General features: G+C 41.8%; 1 protein-coding gene across 1 annotated transcript in view; it reads left to right on the forward strand.

The window, feature by feature from the left end:
- The window catches only part of PGGHG (protein-glucosylgalactosylhydroxylysine glucosidase), a 436,976-nt gene that overhangs the window by 226,315 nt on the left and 183,853 nt on the right, over positions 1–26,808 (forward strand). Inside the window, exon 9 of the mRNA XM_040409837.1 lies at positions 713–849. Within this exon, the coding sequence (XP_040265771.1) occupies positions 713–849 (137 nt within the window). The remainder of the gene's footprint in view (positions 1–712; positions 850–26,808) is intronic.

Here is a 26,808-nt window from a genome sequence, read left to right on the forward strand (position 1 = left end):
TATCGGATGTGGACAATAAACACGGTTGTGTTTGTAAGCCCTTATATTGACTGTATCAATACACAGACCTCCAGATATATAGACCTCCTCTCATACCTTACTACTTAAAGAAGGATGCACAACGCAATCAGCTATTCACCCATGTCAGGAGCATCCAGTACTCAGTACTACTGGAGCGATGTAACAAGTTCTACACCTACTCTGATACTACTAGTGCACTTTTTAATATGCCTCTTCCTGTACAGGAGAATTATAGGGAAAAGAGGGGTATTGAGTAGTGGACTCCTGTCTGAAAACTGTGTTAATCATAGTAATCAATCAGAGCTCAGCATTCATTTCTTAAACTGCTCTGCTAATATGAAGGATGTGCATTGCTTGCTATGGGCAACAAAATGTTTTTCTTTCAGACAGGTTTGATAAATATTCTTTATTAAATACAGCTTACATGTAAGACAACAGCATATTTACTACAATAGTCCTTGCAATGAGATGAGAGGCAGGTTGAGAAGCCATTCCTTAGTACCGTAGTTACAGTTAGCATTATATATGTCTGCTTCAACCTTGCTACTGATGCCGTGAGACTGCTTTAGCCATTCAGAGAAGAAGTGAGTTGCTGGCAACACAGATTGTCTTTTTGCATATTAGTATGATAAGTGTAAAATGAGTGTTACCATTCTTTCGTTATTTTAATATAACCCTATTTCTTGCCCAGCCTAAACTTTTCTATGGAACTGGCTAAAGATCTACAGCAACCCATCCCAGACTTATGGAATGATGTAGCAAGAAAAATGAAAATCCCATTTGATTCCAAGATTAATTACCATCCAGAATATGATGGCTACAAACTAGGTATTTATGAACGTACAGTATACTGTATAGTAAAATAAAATGCTTTCGTAATGCAATGTAAAACTGACAGGCAGCTTATTAGACCCATTGGCAGAGCCTAATAGTCATACATAAAGTGAAAACCGCAAGGCCTTCATTAAGCCCCCATCTGCATTAGTAACCTACCAGTGGGTGACACAGGGAGCAAAATAGGTACTATTGTGCTAGAGGCCATTAAGGTCCTGAATGCTGGACTTCTTTTCTATATGTATAAAACCAATTTTTAGAGGTAAATGGCCCAAACTCACGCAAATTGAGCATGAGGCCTCTATTACACGGTCAGTATTTTGCATCAGGATTTGAAAGCCAAAACACTGAAGACATGCAAATATTTCACATGTTATCTCTGTTTTGGACCCACTCCTGTTTTTGCCTTACCAATACTGATCAAATGCTGACTAAATACTGACGGTGTGAAGGTGGATGCTCAAAATACAATCTTCTTTTTGGCCTCTTCTTCTGACGGATCAGAAGAACGGAAAAATAAACAGTGATGTGAACACAGTCTTACTACGGACACCCTCCACACTGTCATGAGGCCACTCTTTGAATTTTGGGCCACTGCATGGTTAAGTCCACGCCGATAAATTACCGTATTTTTCGCTTTATAAGACGCTCCTGATGATAAGACGCACCAAGGTTTTTAAGGAGGAAAATAAGGGAAACATTTTTTTAACCAAAAAGTGTGCTTTTGGTGGGTTTTGAACTAATGGTGGTCTGTGGATGACACTATTATGGGAGATCTGTGGATGACACACTGTTATGGGAGATCTGTGGATGACACACTGTTATGGGAGATCTGTGGATGACACACTGTTATGGGGGATCTGTGGATGACACACTGTTATGGGGGATCTGTGGATGACACACTGTTATGGGGGATCTGTGGATGACACACTGTTATGGGGGTTACTGTGGATGACACACTGTTATGGGGGTTACTTTGGGTGACACACTGTTATGGGGGTTACTGTGGGTGACACACTGTTATGGGGGTTACTGTGGGTGACACACTGTTATGGGGGATCTGTGGGTGACACTGTTATGTGGGATCTGTGGGTGACACTGTTATGGGGGATTTGTGGGTGACACTGTTATGGGGGATCTGTGGGTGACACATATATAGCATCTTATGCTATATATGTGTCATTCACAGATCCCCCCCATAAGTGTCCCTGTGTAAATGGTGACCCCAGTACACCGGGCCTGCGCACAGCAATCTTCATATGTAAAGTGTAGTCATGTAATCCTAATTAACCACCTCAGCTCCCCTAGTTTAAACCCCCTTAACCGCCTCACGTCCGCCCATAGACTATAAACGTCCTATGGGTGGACGTCTATTTCTGACAGCACGTTTTAAAACGTCCTGTCAGAAATAGCAGCTGCATGCTAATCGTGCAGCTGCTGATCGGGTTGCCCGCAGTCAGTGACAGCAGGGCAACCCTAAGACAAGGCAGGGACAGTTCCCAGGTGTCCCTGCCTTCACGATCGCTGCAGACACAGTGCTCACCGAGCGCTGTGTCTGCAGAGAAGGAAGCGCTCTGCGCTTCCTGTTCCGGCCCGGCGGTCATTTGACCGCCGTGACCGGAGTGTGCAGGAGCTGTGTGAGGTCTCTCAGAGACCTCGATCAGCCCTGCTCTGAGGCTGTACAGCGCTGGATTGCTGCTGTACAGCCTCTATAGGGGTGCATTTGTCCTGTAACTGGGGCTACTATGTCAGCCCCAGTTACAGGAGAAATCAACAGTGAAAAAAAAAAAGAAAAAGTGAAGTAAATGTCCCCCAGAGGTCTTGTATGACCTTATGGGGGACGAAAAGTGTAAAATAAAAAAAATAAAAATGAAAGGTTGAAAATAAAAAAATTAAAAAAAGTTTCACATGTAAAAAAAAAAGTCCCCAAGTAAGGAATGAAAAAAAAAAAGTTAAAAATAGAAAAAATAAAAAAAAGTATACATTTTAGGTATCGCCGCGTCCGTATAAACCAGCTCTATAAAAATATCACATGACCTAACCCCTCGGGTGAACACCGTAAAAAAAAATAAAAAAAACTGTGTCAAAACAAGCAATTTTTGTCACCTTGCATCACAAAAGGTGCAACACCAAGTGATCAAAAACGCGTATGTCCCACAAAATAGTACCAATAAAACCGTCACCTCATCCCGCAAAAAATGAGCCCCTACATAAGAAAATCTCTCAAAAAATAAAAAAAACTATAGCTCTTAGAACATGGAGACACTGAAACATCATTTTTTTGGTTTCAAAAATGCTATTATTGTGTTAAAGTGAAACAAATAAAAAAAAGTATACATATTAGGTATTGCCGCGTCCGTAAAAACCAGCTCTATAAAAATATCACATGACCTAACCCCTCGGGTGAACACCGTAAAAAAAACAAAAACAAAACTGTGTCAAAACAAGCAATTTTTGTCACCTTGCATCACAAAAGGTGCAACACCAAGTGATCAAAAACGCGTATGTCCCACAAAATAGTACCAATAAAACCGTCACCTCATCCCGCAAAACATGAGCCCCTACATAAGAAAATCTCTCAAAACGCTGTAAAAATGAACGCTGTAAAAATAAATAAATAGAAATTGTGCTAAAACAACCAATTTTTTGGTCACCTTGCCCCATAAAGTGTTATAATGAATGATCAAAAAATCATATTTACCCAAAAATAGTACTAATAAAACTGGCACCTTATCCCCTAGTTTCCAAAATGGGGTCACTTCTTGGGAGTTTCTACTGTAAGGGTGCATCAGGGGGCTTCAAATGGGACATGGCATCTAAAAAACCATGTGGAGTTCCTTTTCTTCTGCGCCCTGCCGTGTGCCCATACAGCAGTTTATGACCACATGTGGGGTGTTTCTGTAAACCGCAGAATCTGGGTAATAAATATTGAGTTTTGTTTGGCTGTTAACCATCGATGTGTTAAAGAAAAAAATTGATTCAAATGGAAAATCTGCCAAAAAAGTGAAATTTTAAAATTTGATCTCCATTTTCCTTTAATTCTTGTGGAACGCCTAAAGAGTTAACAAAGTTTGTAAAATCGGTTTTGAATACCTTGAGGGGTGTAGTTTCTACAATGGGGTCATTTATGGGGGTATCCACTATGTAGGCCCCACAAAGTGACTTCAGACCTGAACTGGTCCTTATAAAGTGGATTTTCGCAATTTTCTTAAAAATTTGAAGAATTCCTTCTAAACTTCTAAGCCTTCTAACGTCCTAAAAAAATAAAATTACATTTCCAAAATGATGCCAACATAAAGTAGACATATGGGGAATGTTAAATAATAAATATTTTATGAGGTATCACTTTCTGTTTTAAAAGCAGAGAAATTGAAATTTAGAAAATTGCGAATTTTTCAAATTTTTGGGTAAATTTGGGATTTTTTCATAAATAAAGGTGAAATATTTTGACTCAAATTTATGACTATCATGAAGTACAATGTGTCACGAGAAAACAATCTCTGAATGACTTGGATAAATAAAGGCGTTCCAAAGTTATTACCACATAAAGTGAGATATGTCAGTTTTGCAAAATTTGGCCTGGTCAGGAAGGGGGCAAAGGGCCCAGATGGGAAGTGGTTAATGACCAGACCACTTTTTACAATTCTGCACTACACTACTTTCACGGTTTATTGCTCGGTCATACAACTTACCACCCAAATGAATTTTACCTCCTTTTCTTCTCACTAATAGAGCCTTCATTTGGTGGTATTTCATTGCTGCTGACATTTTGACTTTTTTTGTTATTAATCGAAATTGACCGAAATTTTTGCAAAAAAATGACATTTTTCACTTTCAGTTGTAATTTATTTTTTTTTAAAACGACATTTGTATATAAATTTTTCTCTAAATTTATTGTTCTACATGTCTTTGATAAAAAAAAAAATGCAATAAGTGTATATTTATTGGTTTGGGTAAAAGTTATAGCGTTTACAAACTATGGTACAAAAATGTGAATTTCCGCATTTTGAAGCAGAACTGACTTTCTGAGCACCTGTCATGTTTCCTGAGGTTCTACAATGCCCAGTCAGTAGAAAAACACCACAAATGACCCCATTTCGGAAAGTAGACACCCTAAGGTATTCGCTGATGGGCATAGTGAGTTCATAGAACTTTTTATTTTTTGTCACAAGTTAGTGAAAAATTATGATTTTTTTTTTTTTTTTCTTACAAAGTCTCATATTCCACTAACTTGTGACAAAAAATAAAAACTTCCATGAACTCACTATGCCCATCACGAAATACCTTGGGGTGTCTTCTTTCCAAAATGGACTCCAAAAGAAATCCGTGGATCCGCAAAACACATACGGACGTCTGAATGGAGCCTTACAGGGGGGTGATCAATGACAGGGGAGTGATCAGGGAGTCTATATGGGGTGATCACCCCCTTGTCATTGATCACCACCCTGTAAGACTCCATTCAGACGTCCGTATGTGTTTTGCGGATCCGTGGGTCCACGGATCCGCAAAACACATACTGACGTCTGAATGGAGCCTTACAAGGGGGGGATCAATGACAGGGGCGTGATCAGGGAGTCTATATGGGGTGATCAGGGGTTAATAAGGGGTTAATAAGTGACAGGGGGGGTGTAGTGTAGTGGTGATTGGTGCTACTTACAGAGCTGCCTGTGTCCTCTGGTGGTTAATCCAAGCAAAACAGCGTCTAATATACCTTTTAAGGGGTTAAAAAATCGCATCTACAGCCTGCCAGCGAACGATCGCCGCTGGCAGGCTGCAGATCCACTCGTTTACCTTTGGTTCCTGTTCACAGGAAATCTCGCCTCTCGCGAGATGACGCGCCGGCGCGTGAAGGTGCCTGAATCGACCGCCTCCGGACTGCAATCCTGTGTTAGGCGGTCCGGAGGCGGTTAAAAAGGAGATTTTTTGTGAAACTCGCCTGTAAAATCTTTTTCTCGTCTTTTTTATTGGGGGACACAGACCATGGGTATAGCTTAAGCCACCACTAGGAGGAGACACTATGCAAATAAGAAAAATTAGCTAAAACAGCTCCTCCTCCACTGGCCATACCCCCATGCTCCAACAGGTGGACCTCAGTGCATGCAAAAGCAGTAGGAGAAGGAGACAAAAACCAAATATTAATAAAAAAAAAAAGAACCGAGGAATACCTGTCACGAGGGTGTCAAGAGCCACGTCTGACTCCGTTATACCCGGGGTCAGGAAGTCGCAGCGGGTGGCTGCGCGCTCTATGTATAAAGATAGTGCTGATTCTTAATGGTAGCTTTCTGGGTTTGCCTTGCAACCCTTTTTGGCTCAATCAGGGATCCGTAGCTTCTTCTCCTCAGCTGTTTCTTGTCCAGCATTCCCAACCTCCTTATATTCCCCTCTCCCACTTCTCTGGTTGCCAGATATAGAGTTTCCTGCCTGGACTTCTATACTAACCCACTGGAGCTGAGTAGCTGTGATCCCTGGTTGTTGTTCCAGAGCGTTACCCTCCGGATCCCTGTTGGGCTTTTGTTGTCTGCTGTTGTCGCCCACCTGGGATTATATGTTTGTCTGTATTGTCTGTCCTCTCCTTGGTGTTTTCCTTTAGTGTCAGTGGTGCGGACTAGTGATCCCACCGCCCTGTCCACTACATAGGGCTCATCTTAGGGAAAGCCAGGGTTTAGGCACGTGATCGGCGTACGGGTGAGGAACCCGTCTAGGGACGTCAGGGCAGTCAGGTGCCAGCCGCAAGGTGAGTCAGGGGTCACCACCTTTCCGTCTCCCTTGGACAGGGCCTTCCCATTTCCCTCCCTTTGCGTGACGCCGGTCATGACATTATATCTGGCCCTTATTTTGTGTAAGTAGAAAAAAAAATATATATACTTTTTTCTTTTTCTGCCTATTTAGAATCCAGTATGGATCCAATTGCTGCTTTGACAAAGCAACTTCAAGGCTTGTCTTTGGAGGTGGCAGGATTGAAGGCGTCGGTCCTCCAGCAACAGCAGCAATTGCAACAGACCGCAAGCCCAGCGGTTGCTACGGGTAACGAGGTTGTTGCGGAACCCAAGGTTGTTCTTCCTGACAGATTTTCTGGGGGAAGGGACAAATTTGTGACGTTCCGTGAGGCCTGTAAGTTATATTTTAAGCTGCGCCCTTACTCCTCTGGTAATGAAGAACAGCGGGTGGGGATTGTTATTTCCCTGCTTCAGGGGGACCCGCAATCCTGGGCGTTCTCTTTACCCACTGATTCCCAGGCTCTCCGGCCAGTGGATGAATTTTTTGGGGCTTTGGGTCTCATATATGATGACCCTGACCGAGTCGCTCTGGCTGAATCAAAATTACGGAGACTTCTACAGGGAGAGCGGCCAGCAGAGTAGTATTGCTCAGAGTTCCGTAGGTGGGCTACGGATACCCAGTGGAACGACCCGGCTCTCAGGAGTCAGTTCTGCTCTGGGTTATCCGAAAGGATTAAGGATGCGCTTGCGCTGTATGAGACTCCCTTTTCCCTTGATGCTGTTATGTCCCTTTCTATCAGAATAGATAGACGTCTGAGGGACAGATTGAAAAATCCTCAGCAATTGGTAACCCCTCCCAAGCAGCAGTTAGTCTGTGCGGACTTAGACGAGCCTATGCAGCTAGGAGGAACTACTCGTCAGGTCCGTCCTCCTGAGGCTCGCCGTAGGCGTGGGGTTTGTTTTTTCTGTGGGGGGGAGGGGTCATTTCATTAATGTCTGTCCTTCCTTTCTCAAAAACAAGAGACCGTCGGAAAACTACTAACCCCAGGCTGTGTGGAGGATGTCAGCCGGGGGGTATACGTTTCCTCCATACGAACATCTCAATTTGTGTTGCCAGCGGTTGTTGTTTTTGGTGTTAAGACGGAGACTATTTCTTTCTTTCTAGACAGTGGAGCAGAAGTAAATTTGATAGATGCCCATTTTGCCCACACTATGGGTTTGTCTCTCTGTACGCTACAGAGACCTATTCCCATATTCGCTATTGATTCTGCTCCTCTGTCTCAGAGAAACCTCACTCACATTGTCCATAACTTACACCTTCGGGTAGGGGACCACCATAACGAGTGTCTTTCATGTTATGTTCTGGAGGGGCTTCCCACTCCTGTGGTATTGGGTCTTCCCTGGTTGGTAGCGCAGAATCCAGTGGTGGATTGGCAGGCCAGGGAGATATTGGAGTGGAGTGAGCATTGCAGAGAAAATTGCTTAAATAGCAATTGCTTAGTCGCCTCCATAGCTACTAAGACATTCTTCAGATATATAAATGAAAAAAGGAAATTAAAACAAGGAATAACTAAATTAAAAACAAAGGACGGAAGGTATGTAGAAGAGAATAAAGGGCTAGCCGACTGCCTTAATGAATACTTCTGTTCAGTTTTTACAAAAGAAAAAGAAGGAGAAGGACCTCCACTAGAAAGGATGACTAATAAATCGTTTGATGCATGTGTCTTTACAGAGAAAGATGTTCTAAGTTTGCTGTCTAAAGTGAAGATAAATAAGTCACAGGGGCCTGATGAGATACACCCAAAATTATTAAAAGAGCTTAGTGGTGAGCTGGCAAAACCGTTAACAGATTTATTTAACCAATCATTAGTAACAGGAGTCGTCCCGGAAGATTGGAAATTGGCAAATGTCGTGCCCATTCACAAGAAAGGTAGTAGGGAGGAATCGAGCAACTATAGACCAGTGAGTCTGACATCAAGAGTAGGCAAATTAATGGAAACCCTATTAAAGGATAGGATTGTGGAACATCTAAAATCCCATGGATTGCAAGATGAAAAACAACATGGGTTTACTTCAGGGAGATCATGTCAAACAAATCTTATAGATTTTTTTGACTGGGTGACTAAAATAATAGACAGTGGAGGTGCAGTAGACATTGCATATCTAGATTTTAGTAAGGCTTTTGACACTGTCCCACATAGAAGACTTATCAATAAACTGCAGTCATTGAGCATGGACTCCCATATTGAGTGGATTAGGCAGTGGCTGAGTGACAGACAGCAGAGGGTTGTAGTCAATGGAGAACATTCAAAACAAGGTCATGTTACCAGTGGGGTTCCACAGGGATCTGTACTGGGACCAATTTTGTTTAATATCTTCATAAGTGATATTGCAAAAGGCCTCGATGGTAAGGTTTGTCTTTTTGCTGATGACACAAAGATATGTAACAGGGTTGATGTTCCTGGAGGGAAACGCCAAATGGAAAAGGATTTAGGAAAACTAGAAGAATGGTCAGAACTCTGGCAACTGAAATTTAATGTGGATAAGTGCAAGATAATGCACCTGGGGCGTAAAAACCCAAGGGCAGAATATAGAATATTTGACACAGTCCTGACCTCAGTATCTGAGGAAAGGGATTTAGGAGTAATTATTTCATTAGACTTAAAGGTGGGAAGACAATGAAATAGGGCAGCACGAAATGCCAGCAGAATGCTTGGATGTATAGGGAGAGGTATAAGCAGTAGAAAGAGTGAAGTGCTTATGCCGCTGTACAGAACACTGGTGAGACCTCACTTGGAGTATTGTGCGCAGTACTGGAGGCCATATCTCCAGAAGGATATAGATACTCTAGAGAGAGTTCAGAGAAGAGCTACTAAACTAGTACATGGATTGCAGGATAAAACTTACCAGGAAAGGTTAAAGGACCTTAATATGTATAGCTTGGAAGAAAGAAGAGACAGAGGGGATATGATAGAAACTTTTAAATACATAAAGGGAATCAACTCGGTAAAGGAGGAGAGCATATTTAAAAGAAGAAAAACTACCACAAGAGGACACAGTTTTAAATTAGAGGGGCAAAGGTTTAAAAGTAATATAAGGAAGTATTACTTTACTGAGAGAGTAGTGGATGCATGGAATAGCCTTCCTGCAGAAGTGGTAGCTGCAAATACAGTGAAGGAGTTTAAGCATGCATGGGATAGGCATAAGGCTATCCTTCATATAAGATAGGGCCAGGGACTATTAATAGGATTCAGATATATTGGGCAGACTAGATGGGCCAAATGGTTCTTATCTGCCGACACATTCTATGTTTCTACTCTACCTAAATTTGTTTCGGACTTTGAGGATGTTTTTTCTGAAAAGGGTTGCCAGAAGTTACCACCTTACCGTCCTTATGATTGCCCGGTTAATCTGATTCCCGATGCAAAATTACCCAAGACCAGGTTATATAATCTTTCAGGTCCGGAGAGACAAGCCATGAAAGATTATATCTCCGAGAGCTTGGCTAAGGGACACATCAGACCCTCTTCTTCACCCGTGGCTGCAGGGTTTTTCTTTGTTAAAAAGAAAGATGGGGGCCTGCGTCCTTGCCTAGATTTCCGCGAACTAAACCGGATAACCATCCAAGACCCTTACCCTCTTCCTCTCATTCCTGACCTGTTTAACCAGATTGCGGGTGCTAGGTGGTTCTCCAAACTTGATCTTAGGGGGGCCTACAATCTGATTCGTATCAAGGAAGGGGATGAGTGGAAGACAGCTTTTAACACCCCTGAGGGGCATTATGAAAATCTAGTCATGCCTTTCGGTCTGACCAATGCTCCTGCTGTCTTCCAACATTTCGTTAATGACATTTTTAGTCATCTTATCGGCAGGTTTGTGGTGATATACCTAGATGATATTTTAATTTATTCGTCTGATCTGAAAACACATGAGGTGCATGTCAGACAGGTACTGCAGGTCCTACGGACGAATAAATTATATGCGAAAATTAAAAAGTGTGTCTTCGCCGTTCAGGAAATACAGTTCCTAGGTTATTTATTATCTGCTTCAGGTTTCTGTATGGATCCTAGGAAGGTCCAGGCAATTTTAGATTGGGATCTTCCTGAGAACCTCAAAGCACTGCAACGGTTCTTGGGCTTCGCAAATTTCTACAGAAAGTTCATTAAAAATTATTCGGTGATTGTCAAACCCCTTACTGACATGACTAGGAAGGGGACTGATTTTTTTTAAATGGTCTGACGCCGCTAAAATTGCTTTTTCCTCTCTAAAAGAGAGGTTTACCTCGGCACCTGTACTAATCCAACCTGATGTCTCCCAGTCTTTTATTGTTGAAGTAGATGCGTCAGAGGTGGGAGTGGGGGCTGTACTGTCTCGGGGTCCGTCTCCTGGCAAATGGCGTCCTTGTGCTTTCTTTTCTAAAAAACTATCTGCAGCGGAGAAGAACTATGATATTGGCAATAGGGAACTATTAGCTATTAAACTAGCGTTTGAAGAATGGCGTCACTTTTTAGAGGGGGCAATCCACCCCTTCACGGTGATTACAGACCACAAAAACCTTCTGTACCTTGAATCAGCTAAGCGTCTCACCCCTAGACAAGCTAGGTGGTCGCTATTTTTTACCAGGTTTAACTTTTTTATTACCTATCGTCCTGGGGCAAAAAATACCAAGGCAGATGCATTATCTCGTTGTTTCCCTGGAGGGGGTAATGTGAGTGATCCGGTACCCATTCTACAAAGAGGAGTGGTTGTCTCTGCGGTACACTCTGTTCTGGAGGGGAAGGTGTTAGAGGCCCAGGGGGACACCCCGGTCTCTTGCCCCTCAGAGAAATTGTTTGTACCGTTAAACCTGCGTCTCGAATTATTAAAGGAAACTCCAAAAAAGTGACTCCATTTTGGAAACTAAGGTGGCAGTTTTGTTGCTATTTTAGGGTACATATGATTTTTGGTTGCTCTATATTACACTTTTTGTGAGGCAAGGTAACAAAAAATAGCTGTTTTGGCACCGTTTTTAGTTTTCGTTTTTTACGGTGTTCATTTGACCGGTTAGATCATGTGCTATTTTTATAGAGCAGGTTGTTACGGATACGACAATACCAAATATGACAACTTTTTTTGGTTATTTGTTTCAGTTTTACATAATAAATTATTTTTGAAAAAAATGATTTTTTAGTGTCTCCTTATTCTGAAAGCCAGTTTTTATTTTTTCAGTATGATATGACGGTTTGATTAGTACTAATTTAGGGTGCATATGACTTTTTGATCGCTTGGTATTACACTTTTTGTTATAAGGTGACAAATGGCTTTTTTTGACAGTTTATTATAAAAAAAAAATTAACTGTGTTCACCTGAGGAGTTAGGTCATATGATACTTTTATACAGCAGTTTGTTACGGACGCGGCAATACCTAATATGTCTACTTTTTTTTATTTAAGTTTTACACAATAAATGCCATTTTTGAAACAAAAAAAATCATGTTTTAGTGCCATAGTTTTTTTTTTTTTGTTTTTTTGGGCGATTGTCTTAGGTAGGGTCTCATTTTTTGTGGTATGAGATGACTGTTTGTTACTTTTTTGGGGTGCATATGACTTTTTGATCGCTTGGTATTACACTTTTTCTTATGTAAAGTGACAAAAAATTGCTTTTTTGACACAGTTTTTATTTTATTACCGTGTTCACCCGAGGGGTTAACCAGGTGTGTTAAAATATCACATGACCTGTTACGGACACTGCGTTATCTAATATGTCTACTTTTTTTTTTTTTTTCACTTTTAACACAGTAAAAGCATTTTTGAAACAAAAAATAATAATGTTTTAGTGTCTCCATATTCTGAGAGCCATAGTTTTTATTTTTTGCCCGATTGTCTTATGTAGGGGCTCATTGTTTTGCGGGATGAGGTGACTGTTTGATTTTGGGGTGCAAACGCCTTTTTGTGATGTGAGGTAACAAAAAAATTGTTGTTTTTAGCACTGTTTTTATCTTATGTTTTCTGCGGCGTTCGGGTGAGGGGGTGGATCATGTGATATTTTTATAGAGCCGAATGTTACATACGCGGCAATACCCAATATGTCAGTTTTTCTTCCATTTTTTTTCACAATTTTATGTGTTTTATTTTGGGAATTTTTTATTTTATTTTTTACTTGAAACTTTTTATTTTTTTTGTATTTTTTTTATTTTTTCCCACTATAGGCCTTCAACTTCTGGGATCTGATCCCCTCTGCAGTGCATTACAATACAACCTGTATTGTACTGCATTGGCTGTCAGTTTTTATGCCCCTAAGGGCTGGATCTCACAGGCTTCCGTAGGAGGCAAGCCCCGATGCCTATGGAAGGCATCGGCTGACTTCTCTACCATCAGATCCCCGGCACAGCAGTGCACGTGCCCAATGGAGATGTGGAGGGCACCCATACCCTCCGCAAACTCTCTGCATGCCGCGGTCAGCTTTGACCGCGGCATACAAGGAGTGAATGCGCCGGCATCTGTGTCTTCACCGATGCTGGCGTATGCAGCAAGGACCCTGTTGTCAGTGACTGCCGGGTCCGTGCCGCTGATCAGGCGGGCGCAGCTCCTGCACCCGCCCGATCAACACGCCATACATGTACTTCCCTGGTCCTTAAGTCACGTCCAGCTGTGACGTACATGCACGGCAAGGGTCCCTAAGGCGTTAAGCTGTGTGGGGCTAATTTTTTTATGGAAAAGCTATAGTTTTATTGGCACCATTTTGGGGTACATTTGGCTTTCTGATAGCTTTTTAACTTATTTTTTGAGAGGTGAGATGCGCAAAATTCGCAATTCTGTCAGTGTTTTTTAGTTATATTTTTTATAAGCTTCATCATGTGGTATATATAATATGTTAACGTTATTCTGTAGGTTGATACGATCATGGCGATACCAAATTCATATAGGTTTTTTCATGTTTTCTGCTTTTGCATAATAAAATCACTTTTTATTAAAATCGGTCATATTTTACATCGCCATATACTAACATCTATAACATTTTTATTTTTCTACCAGTGTAGATGCCTGAGAGCTTGTCTTTTGCAGGACAGACAGTACTTTTTATTGATATTATTTTGAGGTACATACATAACACTTTTTGCTTGCTTGGTATTATGTTTTAGGAGGCAACTAATAGGGTATATCATGCGATATTGTTATAGCAATTGTGGCAAAAAGGGGAGAGGCGCTCATAGGGTAAGTGTTTTTATTTTAATATTTTCTTTTTTTATAAAGTCTTTATTTTCAAATTTACACAAAGTGCAATGGAACAGAATAAAATATCATTATAGAAAACTCTGTACAATGCTATTCAGCAACATAACGCATTTCCGCAATCAGCAAAATGCAGGCGGGTGAGTGAGGATCGCGCTGTAACAGGCAGCGTACCGCGCATGTGCTAGAAGAGCATGATCACAGCAGCATTTTTTCTCTACAAATGTAGATTACAAACATACAGAAAGTAAGCTCAAAACAACTTTAGGTTTCCTGTGAAAGGTATATGAAGAAAAGAGAGGTGGGGGGGGAGTTTTGTTACTGCGGTGGTCTTATGCCTCGTTCTATCGGTATATGGGGCAGAAGGAGCAAAGAGGGAGGGATTCCCCAGGTCACAAAGTATTTGTTCTGTTCCGCCACGGTTGCCAGGTTTTTAGGAACCTATCGTGTGTTCTGTTGATCCAACTGCATACCTCCTCGAATTGGCAAATCTACTTTCTTTTTCCATTCCTGGACCCAGGGGTGTGGGGGGGTTATGGGGTTCTTATCTAGCCAATGTAAGGGGATTAGTTATCTTGCAATTGAAAGTAACTGTGTGATCAGATCTTTTTTGGACGCTATAAATGTCTTGTTGGGTCTCGCTAGGACTATCATGTCCAAGGAGATCCTAACCTCCTGGCGTGAAAGTTTACTTAAATAGCCCTGAATCCCATCCCAGAAGGAGCATATCTCCGAACAATTCCATCATATATGAGATAAAGAGCCCACTCCACCCCATCTCCAGCAGCTTGGGATTGGCAGTATTCCCCTGTTATACATAAACTCAGGAGTTTTGTACCATCTGGATAATAGTTTATAGTGACCCTCCTGCATGCGTATACACAACGAGAAACCATGGGAAGAGGACAGTATCCTCTTTACCTCTCTGTCCGACAGTGTTAAATCGAACTAATTTTCCCACTCTGTCAGAAAGGAAGGTCTATCTGTTTCACCCTGGCCTCTCAGAAGCGTGTAGAGGGTGGAGACTTTCCTATGTTTCAAGATTCGTGAGTCTATTCGTTTTTTTTCGAAGGGAGACAACGAGGCTTCTACTACACATTCCTTTAGCGCACTATGGCAGATCGATTTAAAGTGAGCTTGGCATAGAGATAAGGATGTCGATTACCTAAGGTGTGGGGGGGAGAGCTTCAGTTGGCGGAAATTGATGTTTATGAAAGAACTCTTCTAGAGGAGTCGCAGAGAAACAACCCCAGAGTTCATGGTAGGTTCCAGTTGGGGATCCCAAAAGGTCTGGCTGGCATCAATGGGGAAGGGTCCTGGAAAAGTTTTTTGTGAAGCCTTGCCCTATTCTCCAATAGACCCTCCAGTAATGGGTAATTTGTCCCTGAGACCTGTGAGGGGCCTTAGGGGAGCCACAGACGTCGGAGGATTGAGGGGCCCACGGAATATTCTGCTAATTTGGTTACATCTTGTTTCCTTGGGACCGCCAGTTCAAGCCATCTGTTTAACTGGATGGCCTGATAGTACAAGTGGATGTCAGGTAGACTTAGGCCCCCTTCCTCTCTCCCTCTGATTAGTAAGTGATGAGGGATCCTAGGCTTCTTTTTGTTCCATAATAATCTCGAGAAAGCCCTTTTAATTTCTGAAAAGAAAGTATTAGGGAGTAAGATTGGAACCATCTGGAGTGTGTATAGGATTTTGGGGAAAATATATGCTTTTAGTACGTTTTTACGACCCATCCATGATAGAAAAGGGATGTCATACTTCTTTAAAAGTTCCCTTACCTTCTCCATCAAAGGGACGTAATTCTCTTTGTAGAGATTTCGAAGATCCCGTGGTATCTGTATACCCAAGTATGTCAAAGGACCTTTTGACATCGGAAAGGGGGAGGTGACCCTCAGTCTCGCAAGTATTTCCTCAGTTAGTGTAAGGTTCAACATGTCAGATTTGGCGGTGTTAACCTTAAAGTCGGAGATAGCGCTGAAGGCTTCCAGTTTGTTATTTAGAGCTACCAGATGATCAGGAACAACAGATCGTCAGCAAATGCTGTGCACTTAAGATCTCTCTCCCCATAACGGATCCCTTTTATCAACGGGTCCTAGTGAGTAGATTAGATTAATGAATAAACGCTAGATAAGCTATATACTGTGTACATCAGGGTAAAATTCATAAAAATGACATAAAAAGCATATAAAACATATGTGTAAACCAATTGAATATATATCTCTAATGTAGAGAGATCTCAATGCTGAGCACAGCAGGCTGCATCCGTGTCCCCCCCGGTTGGGTGAGGCTATTGGATCGCAGGCGTCTGCGACAAAGCAGAGTTAGTGTGTTTGAAATATATTTGGTGGTATTTTTGCATATATATTTGGTGGTATTTTTGCATACAATAGTACTATGTTTAGGTGGATTCAATAGCATATATCCCACATAGTCCTAATTGCATATGATTGCACCAACGTATAGGATAAGGGATAAAGGATAATCAAATATGGTCTGTATTTTGAACCATGGATGGATTGTCCAGCGCCTGTAGCGGTCTCAGATTCAAAGTCAATTATCCAGCACGTCTGTAATCACAGTACCTGTGCCGCCTCTCATGCAGAAAATCAGTATAGTTCCACTGAACTTGATGTTACTCACTGTGTCCCCGTGTAGGCTCACTCGGTTAGGTCTGCAGAGGGATTTCTACCGTGGCGTCCCACGCTTCAGCCTTTCTCCGCTGTGTTTGTGTCGGGTCCGGTTTGCACTAGGATCCCGTCTCTACTCTCGCGAGAGACCTGTATTGGACCTGTGTTAGCTGTTTCAGCTGTTTCACTTCGGTGAGTCTTACAACACTTCTTGATCTTCTGTAGGTGGATATATTCTCTCCGTCCTTTTAGTACATGGCCATGCACCGCTGAGATGATTCTTTCACAGGTAATACGCCCAGACGCGTTTCGAGATATCTTATCTCTTCCTCAGTGGGTATAACCTGTGAACACTAGTCCTGTGTTTTATATACTCTCATCTCAATTAATTGATTACTTTCACCTGTTCCAAAACTTGTGTAAGGAAATAGAGGCTTTGCTTTTCATTACCCTTTTCTTTTCCATATAGTATTTCTATCTTAGAATCCTCTTTCGATAACATTAATAGTATCAAACATCTCTGCATATATATATGTATTCACATATGGCAACTATATAATCAAATATAAAAATAAATAAATAAAAAAGTGTGAATAAACCACTACTCAATAATATAAAATTATATGTTAGCAGACATTTGAAGTCCTACATTGTTGGGACGTTAGAGGGTTTTGATGTAGAACCAGGCTGGATCATTGGGACATTAGATGTCCAGTCTCTCTATACCAGTATAAGACATGACCAAGGTATAGCAGCAGTAAAGTCACAATTAGAAATAGATGGGACTTTATGCCCTAAACAAATTGAATTCCTGATGGAGGGTATTCAATTTATACTCCATCACAATTATTTTTATTTTGAGGGCGATCACTATTTGCAGCTGTGTGGGACGGCCATGGGGACCAGGTTCGCCCCCAGTTATGCAAATTTATTTTTGGCACAGTGGGAACATGAAAACATCACCCCCAAACTGGGGACGGACCTGGCCCTATGGCGTCGCTACATAGATGACGTCCTGTTTGTATGGAAAAAAGATGAACATCAATTGCAAGAATTCCTAGAGGCCCTGAACCATAATGACAAAAATTTGATTTTTTTTTGTCCAAAATTAAGGAAATATCTATAGAGTTTCTGGACATCCAGATTACACAATGTGACAATAAATACAGGTGTAATATCCATTATAAACCAACAGCGAAAAATAGCTTTATACCATTAACAAGCTGCCACCTACCCCAGTGGCTACTAAATATTCCCTCAGGGCAATTTCGCCGTATCAAGCGAAATTGTACAGAGGAAGTGCATTTTGAAATTGAGGCCCTCAAAATGAAAGAACAATTTGAATGTAAAGGTTACCCCGAAAAAGTCCTGACAGACGCTCTGGTAAAAATAAGAGAAACAGAGAGAGAGACCTTTTTTCAGCCAAATACTCACAAAAACACAAATAAGGAAGGGGAATTGAGATTAATTTTACCTTACAGTTCACAATCCAAACAAATACGGCACATCATAAATCAACACTGGCACTTTCTACTAAGAGATAAGGTCATTGGACCCATGTTGCACACTTCCCCACTAATCACTTTCACCAAGGCACCTAACCTAGGTTTAAAAATAGCACCTTCAATAATTAATCACAAGAAAAAAGAGGCACCCACACTCCAAAAATGGCTGAATATGAATGGGTTTTATAGATGTGGGAGATGTTCGGGGTGTAAAAACTCAACATTCCCAAAAAAGATAAGTAAGGTCCAATCCACTCAAAATCAATTTAGTTTGGATATTAAGGGTTGCTTGACATGTGACCCCTCCAGTGTTGTCTACCTTTTCCAGTGCCCCTGCCAGAAACAATACATTGGCAGAACTAAAAGACCCTTGAGAGTGAGAATAACAGAACATCTAAATAATATTAGAAAAGGATATGAAAATCACTCTCTATCCAAACACTTTAAAGTGTCACATAATAGTGACCCCAAGGGCTTTTCTTTTGTGGCCCTGGAAAAGGTGGACATACACTGGAGAGGAGGTAATCACATTATGAGAATGTCACGGGCTGAGTCCAGAAGAATCTATGATTTTGGCAGCCTCCTCCCTGCGGGGTTGAACTCAGACTTGGAGATTTTTGGTTTTATTTATATTATAAGTTGCAAGTCACTTAGAGCAGTATAGATGAAAATAAAGATTGACTATGAAGATGAAAAAACAAGGAATGATTTTGAGATATAGGAAAATGGAAAATATAATAATATCTATGGAATTAAAAATCCCCTAAACAGAAGGAAGACAAAACCATTCTATATATATATATAAAAATAAAAATAAGAATTTTTTTTGAAAAAAACGCATCCCCAGAAAAACCGCAGAAAAAAACCGCATGAAAAAAACCGCAATAAAAAAACGCAACTGTTAAAAAATTGCTGGAAAATCGCAGGTATGAATTATATTGAAATAAGGAACAAAGATTATAGAAAAAGATGTATATAAGAAGGAAAATAGATTGAAAATGAGGACTATATCCCGAAAAGCAACAATAAAATTTCAACAGCATTCTGAGATTTAGCTAATCAGCCCTTAAGAGGATGGGGATTGAGTTATACCCTTCAGGACTGATATGTAAAAAATCTCAAAAATCTCTAATGAGACGACCATGGACATCTATATTTCAAGATATTCATATTGGAATATATGGGTGGAGAATTATTTACTACATGATGGTGATATAAAAACATTTCCCCACAATGTAGGACTTCAAATGTCTGCTAACATATAATTTTATATTATTGAGTAGTGGTTTATTCACTCTTTTTTATTTATTTATTTTTATATTTGATTATATAGTTGCCATATGTGAATACATATATATATGCAGAGATGTTTGATACTATTAATGTTATCGAAAGAGGATTCTAAGATAGAAATACTATATGGAAAAGAAAAGGTTAATGAAAAGCAAAGCCTCTATTTCCTTACACAAGTTTTGGAACAGGTGAAAGTAATCAATTAATTGAGATGAGAGTATATAAAACACAGGACTAGTGTTCACAGGTTATACCCACTGAGGAAGAGATAAGATATCTCGAAACGCGTCTGGGCGTATTACCTGTGAAAGAATCATCTCAGCGGTGCATGGCCATGTACTAAAAGGACGGAGAACATATCCACTTACAGAAGATCAAGAAGTGTTGTAAGACTCACCGAAGTGCAACAGCTGAAACAGCTAACACAGGTCCAATACAGGTCTCTCGCGAGAGTAGAGACGGGATCCTAGTGCAAACCGGACCCGACACAAACACAGCGGAGAAAGGCTGAAGCGTGGGACGCCACGGTAGAAATCCCTCCGCAGACCTAACCGAGTGAGCCTACACGGGGACACAGTGAGTAACATCAAGTTCAGTGGAACTATACTGATTTTCTGCATGAGAGGCGGCACAGGTACTGTGATCACAGACGTGCTGGATAATTGACTTTGAATCTGAGACCGCTACAGGCGCTGGACAATCCATCCATGGTTCAAAATACAGACCATATTTGATTATCCTTTATCCCTTATCCTATACGTTGGTGCAATCATATGCAATTAGGACTATGTGGGATATATGCTATTGAATCCACCTAAACATAGTACTATTGTATGCAAATATACCACCGAATATATTTCAAACACAATAACTCTGCTTTGTCGCAGACGCCTGCGATCCAATAGCCTCACCCAACCGGGGGGGACACGGATGCAGCCTGCTGTGCTCAGCATTGAGATCTCTCTACATTAGAGATATATATTCAATTGGTTTACACATATGTTTTATATGCTTTTTATGTCATTTTTATGAATTTTACCCTGATGTACACAGGATATAGCTTATCTAGCGTTTATTGATTAATAAATAATTTTAATCTATTTCCACGTATATTCCGATTGTTTTGAGTGCCGGTTCTATCCAATCCATATTCACTTAATAGAACCAAGGGGTGTTTTCTGAACTTGTGCACCTGTCGTGGCAAATCATAGTGAGCCACCTGCTTAGTATTTTTTGTATTTTTTGTATAGATTAGATTAATATCTCTGCCACCAAAATAAAGAGGGATGGAGAGAGGGGGCACCCCTGTCTTGTGCCGTTGGTTATCTCAAAGGTGTGCAAGGTCCCATTTATTTGCAATTTAGCATGTGGCTGATCATATAGCGAGAAGATTGCTTTTCCAAATGTTTCTGGAATGTTAAATTTACAGAGTGATGACCTCAAAAAAGCCCAGTTTACTCTGTCAAATGCTTTTTCAGCATCAATGCTTAGCAATACTAAAGGAAGCTTCCTAGTTCGGACCACATGAATGGAGTGAAAAATGCAATGGGCATTGTCTCTGCCCTCTCTTCCTTTCACAAAGCCAGTCTGTTCGCACCCTATTAGCAACGGCATCACAGTGTTTAATCGCAGGGCCCAAATTTTTGCCCATATTTTTAAGTCAATATTTAGTAGTGAAATTGGTCTGTAGCTACCGCAGCTCAGGGGGTCTTTGCCTTCTTTGGGTATAAGTATGATGCATGATTTAAGCGTTTGTCTAGGGAACGGTTCGCCTTTCCTTTGCAAACTGCTGTGAGGTGGGGAAGTAAAACTTCTTGAGTAGTAGATTAGCAAGTAACAGTCTGGTCCAGGGCTCTTTCCCGATAAAGATTTAGCTATCGATGGGGTGTCTGATTTGAGAATGCCTTTTTTTATCCCAAATTTTGTCTGTTTAGCTTTTTTCAACAGTGAAGTCATCATTTTAGAACCTTTGTTCCCATGGGTGTATATTTTGTGCCGAAAGTAGAGTAAATGTTTTACTACATTCTGGGCTAGAAGTTTTTTCAGCTCCAGTCTCAGACGTTAAGTTGGCTCGCACCTTTACGGTGCCGTATCGTTTATAAAGCCTTTCCATTGTTGCTATTTGTGCCAAAAGGGAATCTATGGCTTTTTGTTTCTCTTTTTTCACTCTAGTGCCTAATGCAATGAAGCTCCCACTTACCACCGCCTTGTGCGCTTCCCACACAACGGGGTATTTACAATCTGCAGTAACATTGATGGGGAAGAAAGAGGAAATAGTTTCCCTGATTTGCTCGCAGTGGCCGGGGTTATATAGCAGGAACTTATTTAGTCTCCAGTTCCAGTTTTCGCGAGTAAGAGAGGCCAGGGTAAGAGACACTGTGCAGAGAGCGTGATCCAAGATCGTAATGGATCCCATCTTGGCCAGCTTGCAGTTCTGTAGGAGGTCTACATAATCCAATCTCTGATATGATGCGTGGGGGTTGGAGTAGAAGGAATAGTCCTTCGTAGTGGGGTTGAGATGTCTCCAGACATCATTGAGATTCAATGCTTGTAGTTTAGAGTGAAGTCTACTTAGATGTTTTTGCGAGATGTGAGATTTACCTGATGAGTCTATGAGGGGATCTAGAACTAGGTTAAGGTCTGTACCCAGTATCACTGGGCCTTCCATAAATGCCTTCAGTGTCCAGGTCCTTGAAGAGCCATGAGGCTGTGGAGCTAATAGGAGCGTAAAAATTGTCTAGGGTGATTTTTTTGGGAGGCCATTACCCCTTTAAGAAGCGGCAATCTTCCCTCTGCGTCTGATAGTTGTTGATGAAGAGTAAAGGGCACTTAGTGATGGAGACCTATGGACAACCCCTTGGACGCAGACGAAGGGTGGCAGCTATGGAACCATCGCTTAAATGGGTATAAAGGCACCTTAGGTATTTTCCCTTGTTTGAAATGTGTTTCCTGGAGTAAAATTATCTGTGATTTAAGTTTACGAGCTGGCCCCTCTTGTTAGGGGAGTTCATGCCTTTTACATTTAAAGTGGTAACCGATATGTCGGCCATTTGAGTTTCGAGCAATATAACCACACACAGCAGGATCTGGGGGTTGGATGAATGTAGAGCACATAGATGGAGAACTCGGAGGAGTGAAGTCAACAGATTTTTAACTAAAAGATTGGGGGGAGAAGGGAGTGGGGGGTGAGAGAGGAGGTGATCGGGGGTGAAGCTAAGGTTTGAAGGGGGGGGGAGACCTTCTCTTTCAACTTTCGCAGGAGGTAGGGGTTCTTAGGCAGAGCAAAGTTCCACCTTTTCGCTGCCTTAACTTTAGCGGCCCTATGAGGGTCATAGGCTACACACCCCTAAGTGATCGGTGTCTATACTATTATTTCAATGAACAGTGTCGGGGGGGACAGATGTGATCTGGGGTGGTACTTTTTACAATTACCTAGCACAAGACCCCAGCACTTCCACCCACTACATAAGAGATAAAATCAATAAGTGAACTTGCGAACCGGGGGTATAGTGGTAACCCAACATGGCCTGTTAGAGACCCATTCTCTTTGGGATGTCTGGGTTCCGTGCCGCCAGCTGTCCCGGAAAGCACATTTTAGCCACATAATATTACTTGAAAGCGAGGGGGCACAAAGAGCAGACATGGCCTGACCTCGACTAAATATAGCCCACCATTATCTGGATATCCACCTTTTGAACTGCCTTGAGTGCTGAGCCTTAACTAAAATTATGAGGTGACATATATAACTATGTCTGAGACTAGTAGAAAAATCATGAAGCATAAAGCATATAACTTGAATCCCCAAATATAAAACGTGGGGTCTGGGCACCACAATCAAACATTGTTGAAAGAGCCATCACCATGCGGCGGGGCTCCGGAGAAGCCAGAGGCAGCGGCAAGGCAAGGGTCCCAGGTTCGAATAGGCCTCGTGGCAGTTCTTTCCAGCCAGACGTGTCCTGGGCCCCCCATCCCACCACCCTCATAGGTTCACAGACCTTGCATCCTTTTTAGCTCGTGTCGCCATCTCCTTGGGCCGGCCTTCTGTAGGCTCAGGTAGGTTGTGGCTCCCTTGTAGCTTGTGGTCTAGCTGACTTTGAGAATTGCTTCTTGGTGACTCTGTGCCATGGCTCCAGACAAGTAGATGAGTGGGGAGGGACACCGACAGCCAGGATGGAATATCCACCGACGGTAGGTCGAGAGCGTGCTACGCTCTCTTCAGGTACTCCGGTGTGTGTATGAGTATGCGTCGTCCTCTGAGGATGGAGATGCCGAAAGGATAGAGCCAGGTGTACGGTAACTAGGCTTCTCGGAGGACTTCCAGTAGAGGTTTCAGAAGGCGCCTTTTTGCCAGCATGGAAGGAGCAATGTCTTCATAGAATAGAGGAAATAGAGAAAAAAGATACACCTGATGGCGCCAAACTACTAGCGGATAAAATAGCTGTATGATAAAATCATATGTAAATAGATGCCCCTTACCAATGAATAGTAAGATAATCAATAATCGGTGACCATATGGTAGAACTATCCACCAGTGGCCTGAGGAAGCACGATCACTCGTGTGCGAAACGGCCGTCGCCACTGGTATGTGAATCTGGCTAACTGCTACCTTGCCGCATGAAGCACTTGTCTGCTTGAAATAAAGAAGCAAATGAACCATTGGTCCCTCAGGAGTTTACCACAAACGCGTTGAGCTACACCTGACTTATCTTATTAAAGGATTATACCAGAAGTACAGTGCGTTGGACTGCCGTATATTCCACTAACCCTACGAGCGAGCCAGGCGAGGGAGGAGGCTGTCGTGGGTGTCTTGAGCTTTATCCCACATCACCCCTCCCTGGTGAAGTGAGTGTGGTGTTTCCCACCTGTCTTTTATGTTTTTTTAAGTAAATTATATGGTTTTATGCATGCTATATTAGATTGTAGAACGGAACCGGGTGGTGGATAGTTCTACCATATGGTCACCGATTAATGATTATCTTACTATTTATTGGTAAGGGGCATCTATTTACATATGATTTTATCATACAGCTATTTTATCCGCTAGTAGTTTGGCGCCATCAGGTGTATCTTTTTTCTCTATTTCCTCTATTCTATTGTCACTATATAGCGTTTCTGCTTATAGTTTAACACCTTCGGCTGCCTTACTCTTTTTCGGCTTCTGTTCTTTTATTATATGCCCTACTATAGGACATGTTCTCTCATTTGTAATACATCTATATCCACTCTGGCCTTTACCCTTGGCGCCCTGCGTCTATATCCTATATCTCCCTCCATAGGAGTACAGGATTAACCCTCTTCTTTTTTCCCTAACCCTGTCTTCATAGAATGCCAGGTCAGCTCCCTCGTAGGTTATTCTTGATTTTTCTCTGGCCGCCGAAAAGATGCTCGCTGTGTCCACATATGATAGTAGGCTGCAAACCACGTCCCTTGGCCTTTCTGAGGGCTTTGGCGACGATCTCAGCACCCGGTGTATGCGCTCTTATTATTGATCGAGCTGTCTCCTGGCCCAGGAGGTATGCAAACACCTTCATCAGCACTTTATGTAGCGCTTCTGCTGCCCAGGTTTTAGGGAGCCCCTTAATTCGGATGCTTCTCCACCTACTCCGATTCTACTGGTCCTCTATCATGGGGAGGGCTCTGTTTATTTCCTCTGTGTGCACAGCTATTTGGTCTGCCATTGCCGTGGAGTGCGCCACGACTTCTGCGGTCGTGGATTCCAAAGTCTCCACTCGGTTACCTATGTGTGAGAGTTCCGACTTGATGACCGATCGTTCGGCTAACACTGGTTTGAGGGCTTGCTCCAAAGCTCTGGTCAAGAAGGATTTGGAGATGTTGGTGTCCTCCACCTCATCTCTTTCAGTGTCAGGGTTGTTTTCTGTGTCGGGTGGCACCGCTGTGTGTGGTGTGGCTTGCGGGCCCGCCGCCATCTTGGAACCCGCTCTGGGCTGCTGGTTGTCTCTCTTAGTGAGAAATCTTTGCATATCATGCTGGGTCTTTCGATTATTTGGGGATTCTTCAGGGTCGGGACCCCTTTCTATCCCATATTTCACCATTTTAGGGTCCGGTTGCTTGCTAAATAAATGGGTTTTAGTGCTTGGGTGCAGAGGAGCTAAAGATTCTCGCTGCCATCTGCTTCAGCGGCTAGGCTCCGCCCCCTAGGGTAATCGTTTTTTGGGGTAAATAGTTGACAAGAGAAATAAGTTGTGCAAGCATAGGCACAACACTAGTGTAGGCGTGTGATTAGGCAGTGGTCGGTGCTGCCAGTATCGTTCTCTTCTCGCTTGTAGAGTTGCCAGTCCTCCAGAGGAGCGATGAAAAGACAATACAAGGGTGTAGAGTAATTGTGATCCACCGTTTTTCGATACTTCTTGACGTAAATATACGATCTCAGGTAGATGTAGATAGTTCCTTTATTGTTTATTGCGTCACGCTAAGAAAAACGTGCTGTCTGTACAGAGGACGTCTCTCTTTAATTCCAGACATGAAAAAGGATATCTACAACTCCGAAACGCGTTGTCACCTCTCTATATAAACAATAAAGAAACTATCTACAACTATCTGAGGTCGTATCTTTGCGCCAAGAAGTATCGATAAAACGGTGGATCACAATTACTCCACACCCTTGTATTGGCAATATTGTTATAGAGCTGGTCGTTATGGACGCAATGATACTAAATATGTCTATTTTATTTTTTACAGTTTTACATAATAAGCATTTTTGAAAAATAAAATCTTGTTTTTGGGTGGCCATTTTATTTGAGCCCTATTATTAAAAAAAATTCTGGCGATGGTCTTGTGTGAAGGCTCATTTTTTGTGGGATGAGGCAACATTCTTATTGGTACCATTTTGGGGTACGTATGACTTTTTAATTATTTAATATCATGTTTTCTAGGAGGTTAGGTGACTAAAAACTAGATGTTTTGACATCATTTTTTATAAAAAAAATTATGGCGTTCACCAGATAGGATAGATCATATCATATTTTTATATAGCCAGTTTTTATGGATGCAGCGATACCAAATATAACTTTTTTTTTTTAACTTTTTTTTACAATTTTTTAATTACTTGATTAGGGGTTGATAAAATGTAATTGCTGGTTTCTCCTGTTAGTCAGGCTGGCATAGCCCCAGGTATAGGAGGGACTACAGGCCCTGGAGAGGCTGTACAGTATTGTACAGTCTCGCTGCAGGGCTGATCGAGGTATAAGGTAGACCTGGCAGCTCCTCCAGTCTCCCGGACCCCACAGTCACATGACCACCAGGGCCGGAACAGGAAGTGGCGTATTGCTTCCTGATCTGTATACACAGCGCTATGTACACAGCGATCCAGAAGGCAGGGACACTGTGCAATGGTTCCTGCCTTCTTTATGGGGTGCCCTGTTATCCGTTCAGAAATAAGTCCGGACCGCCAAGATGTTTATAGTCTATGGGCATTTGGGAATTTTTTAAAGGTTATGGACTTATCATTACATTCTACTTAACTTGAGATAAAAATATTTTTCCAACTAATCTTCATTAAAAAAAATTCAACAGTTTGTCTTCTACAGCCTTCATTTTCACTGCAATTGTAGACTGTTGCTATTCCTTCTTACTG

The sequence above is a fragment of the Bufo bufo genome, chromosome 10 (assembly GCF_905171765.1).
Source record: "Bufo bufo chromosome 10, aBufBuf1.1, whole genome shotgun sequence".
In the NCBI taxonomy this organism is placed as follows: Eukaryota; Metazoa; Chordata; class Amphibia; order Anura; family Bufonidae; genus Bufo; species Bufo bufo.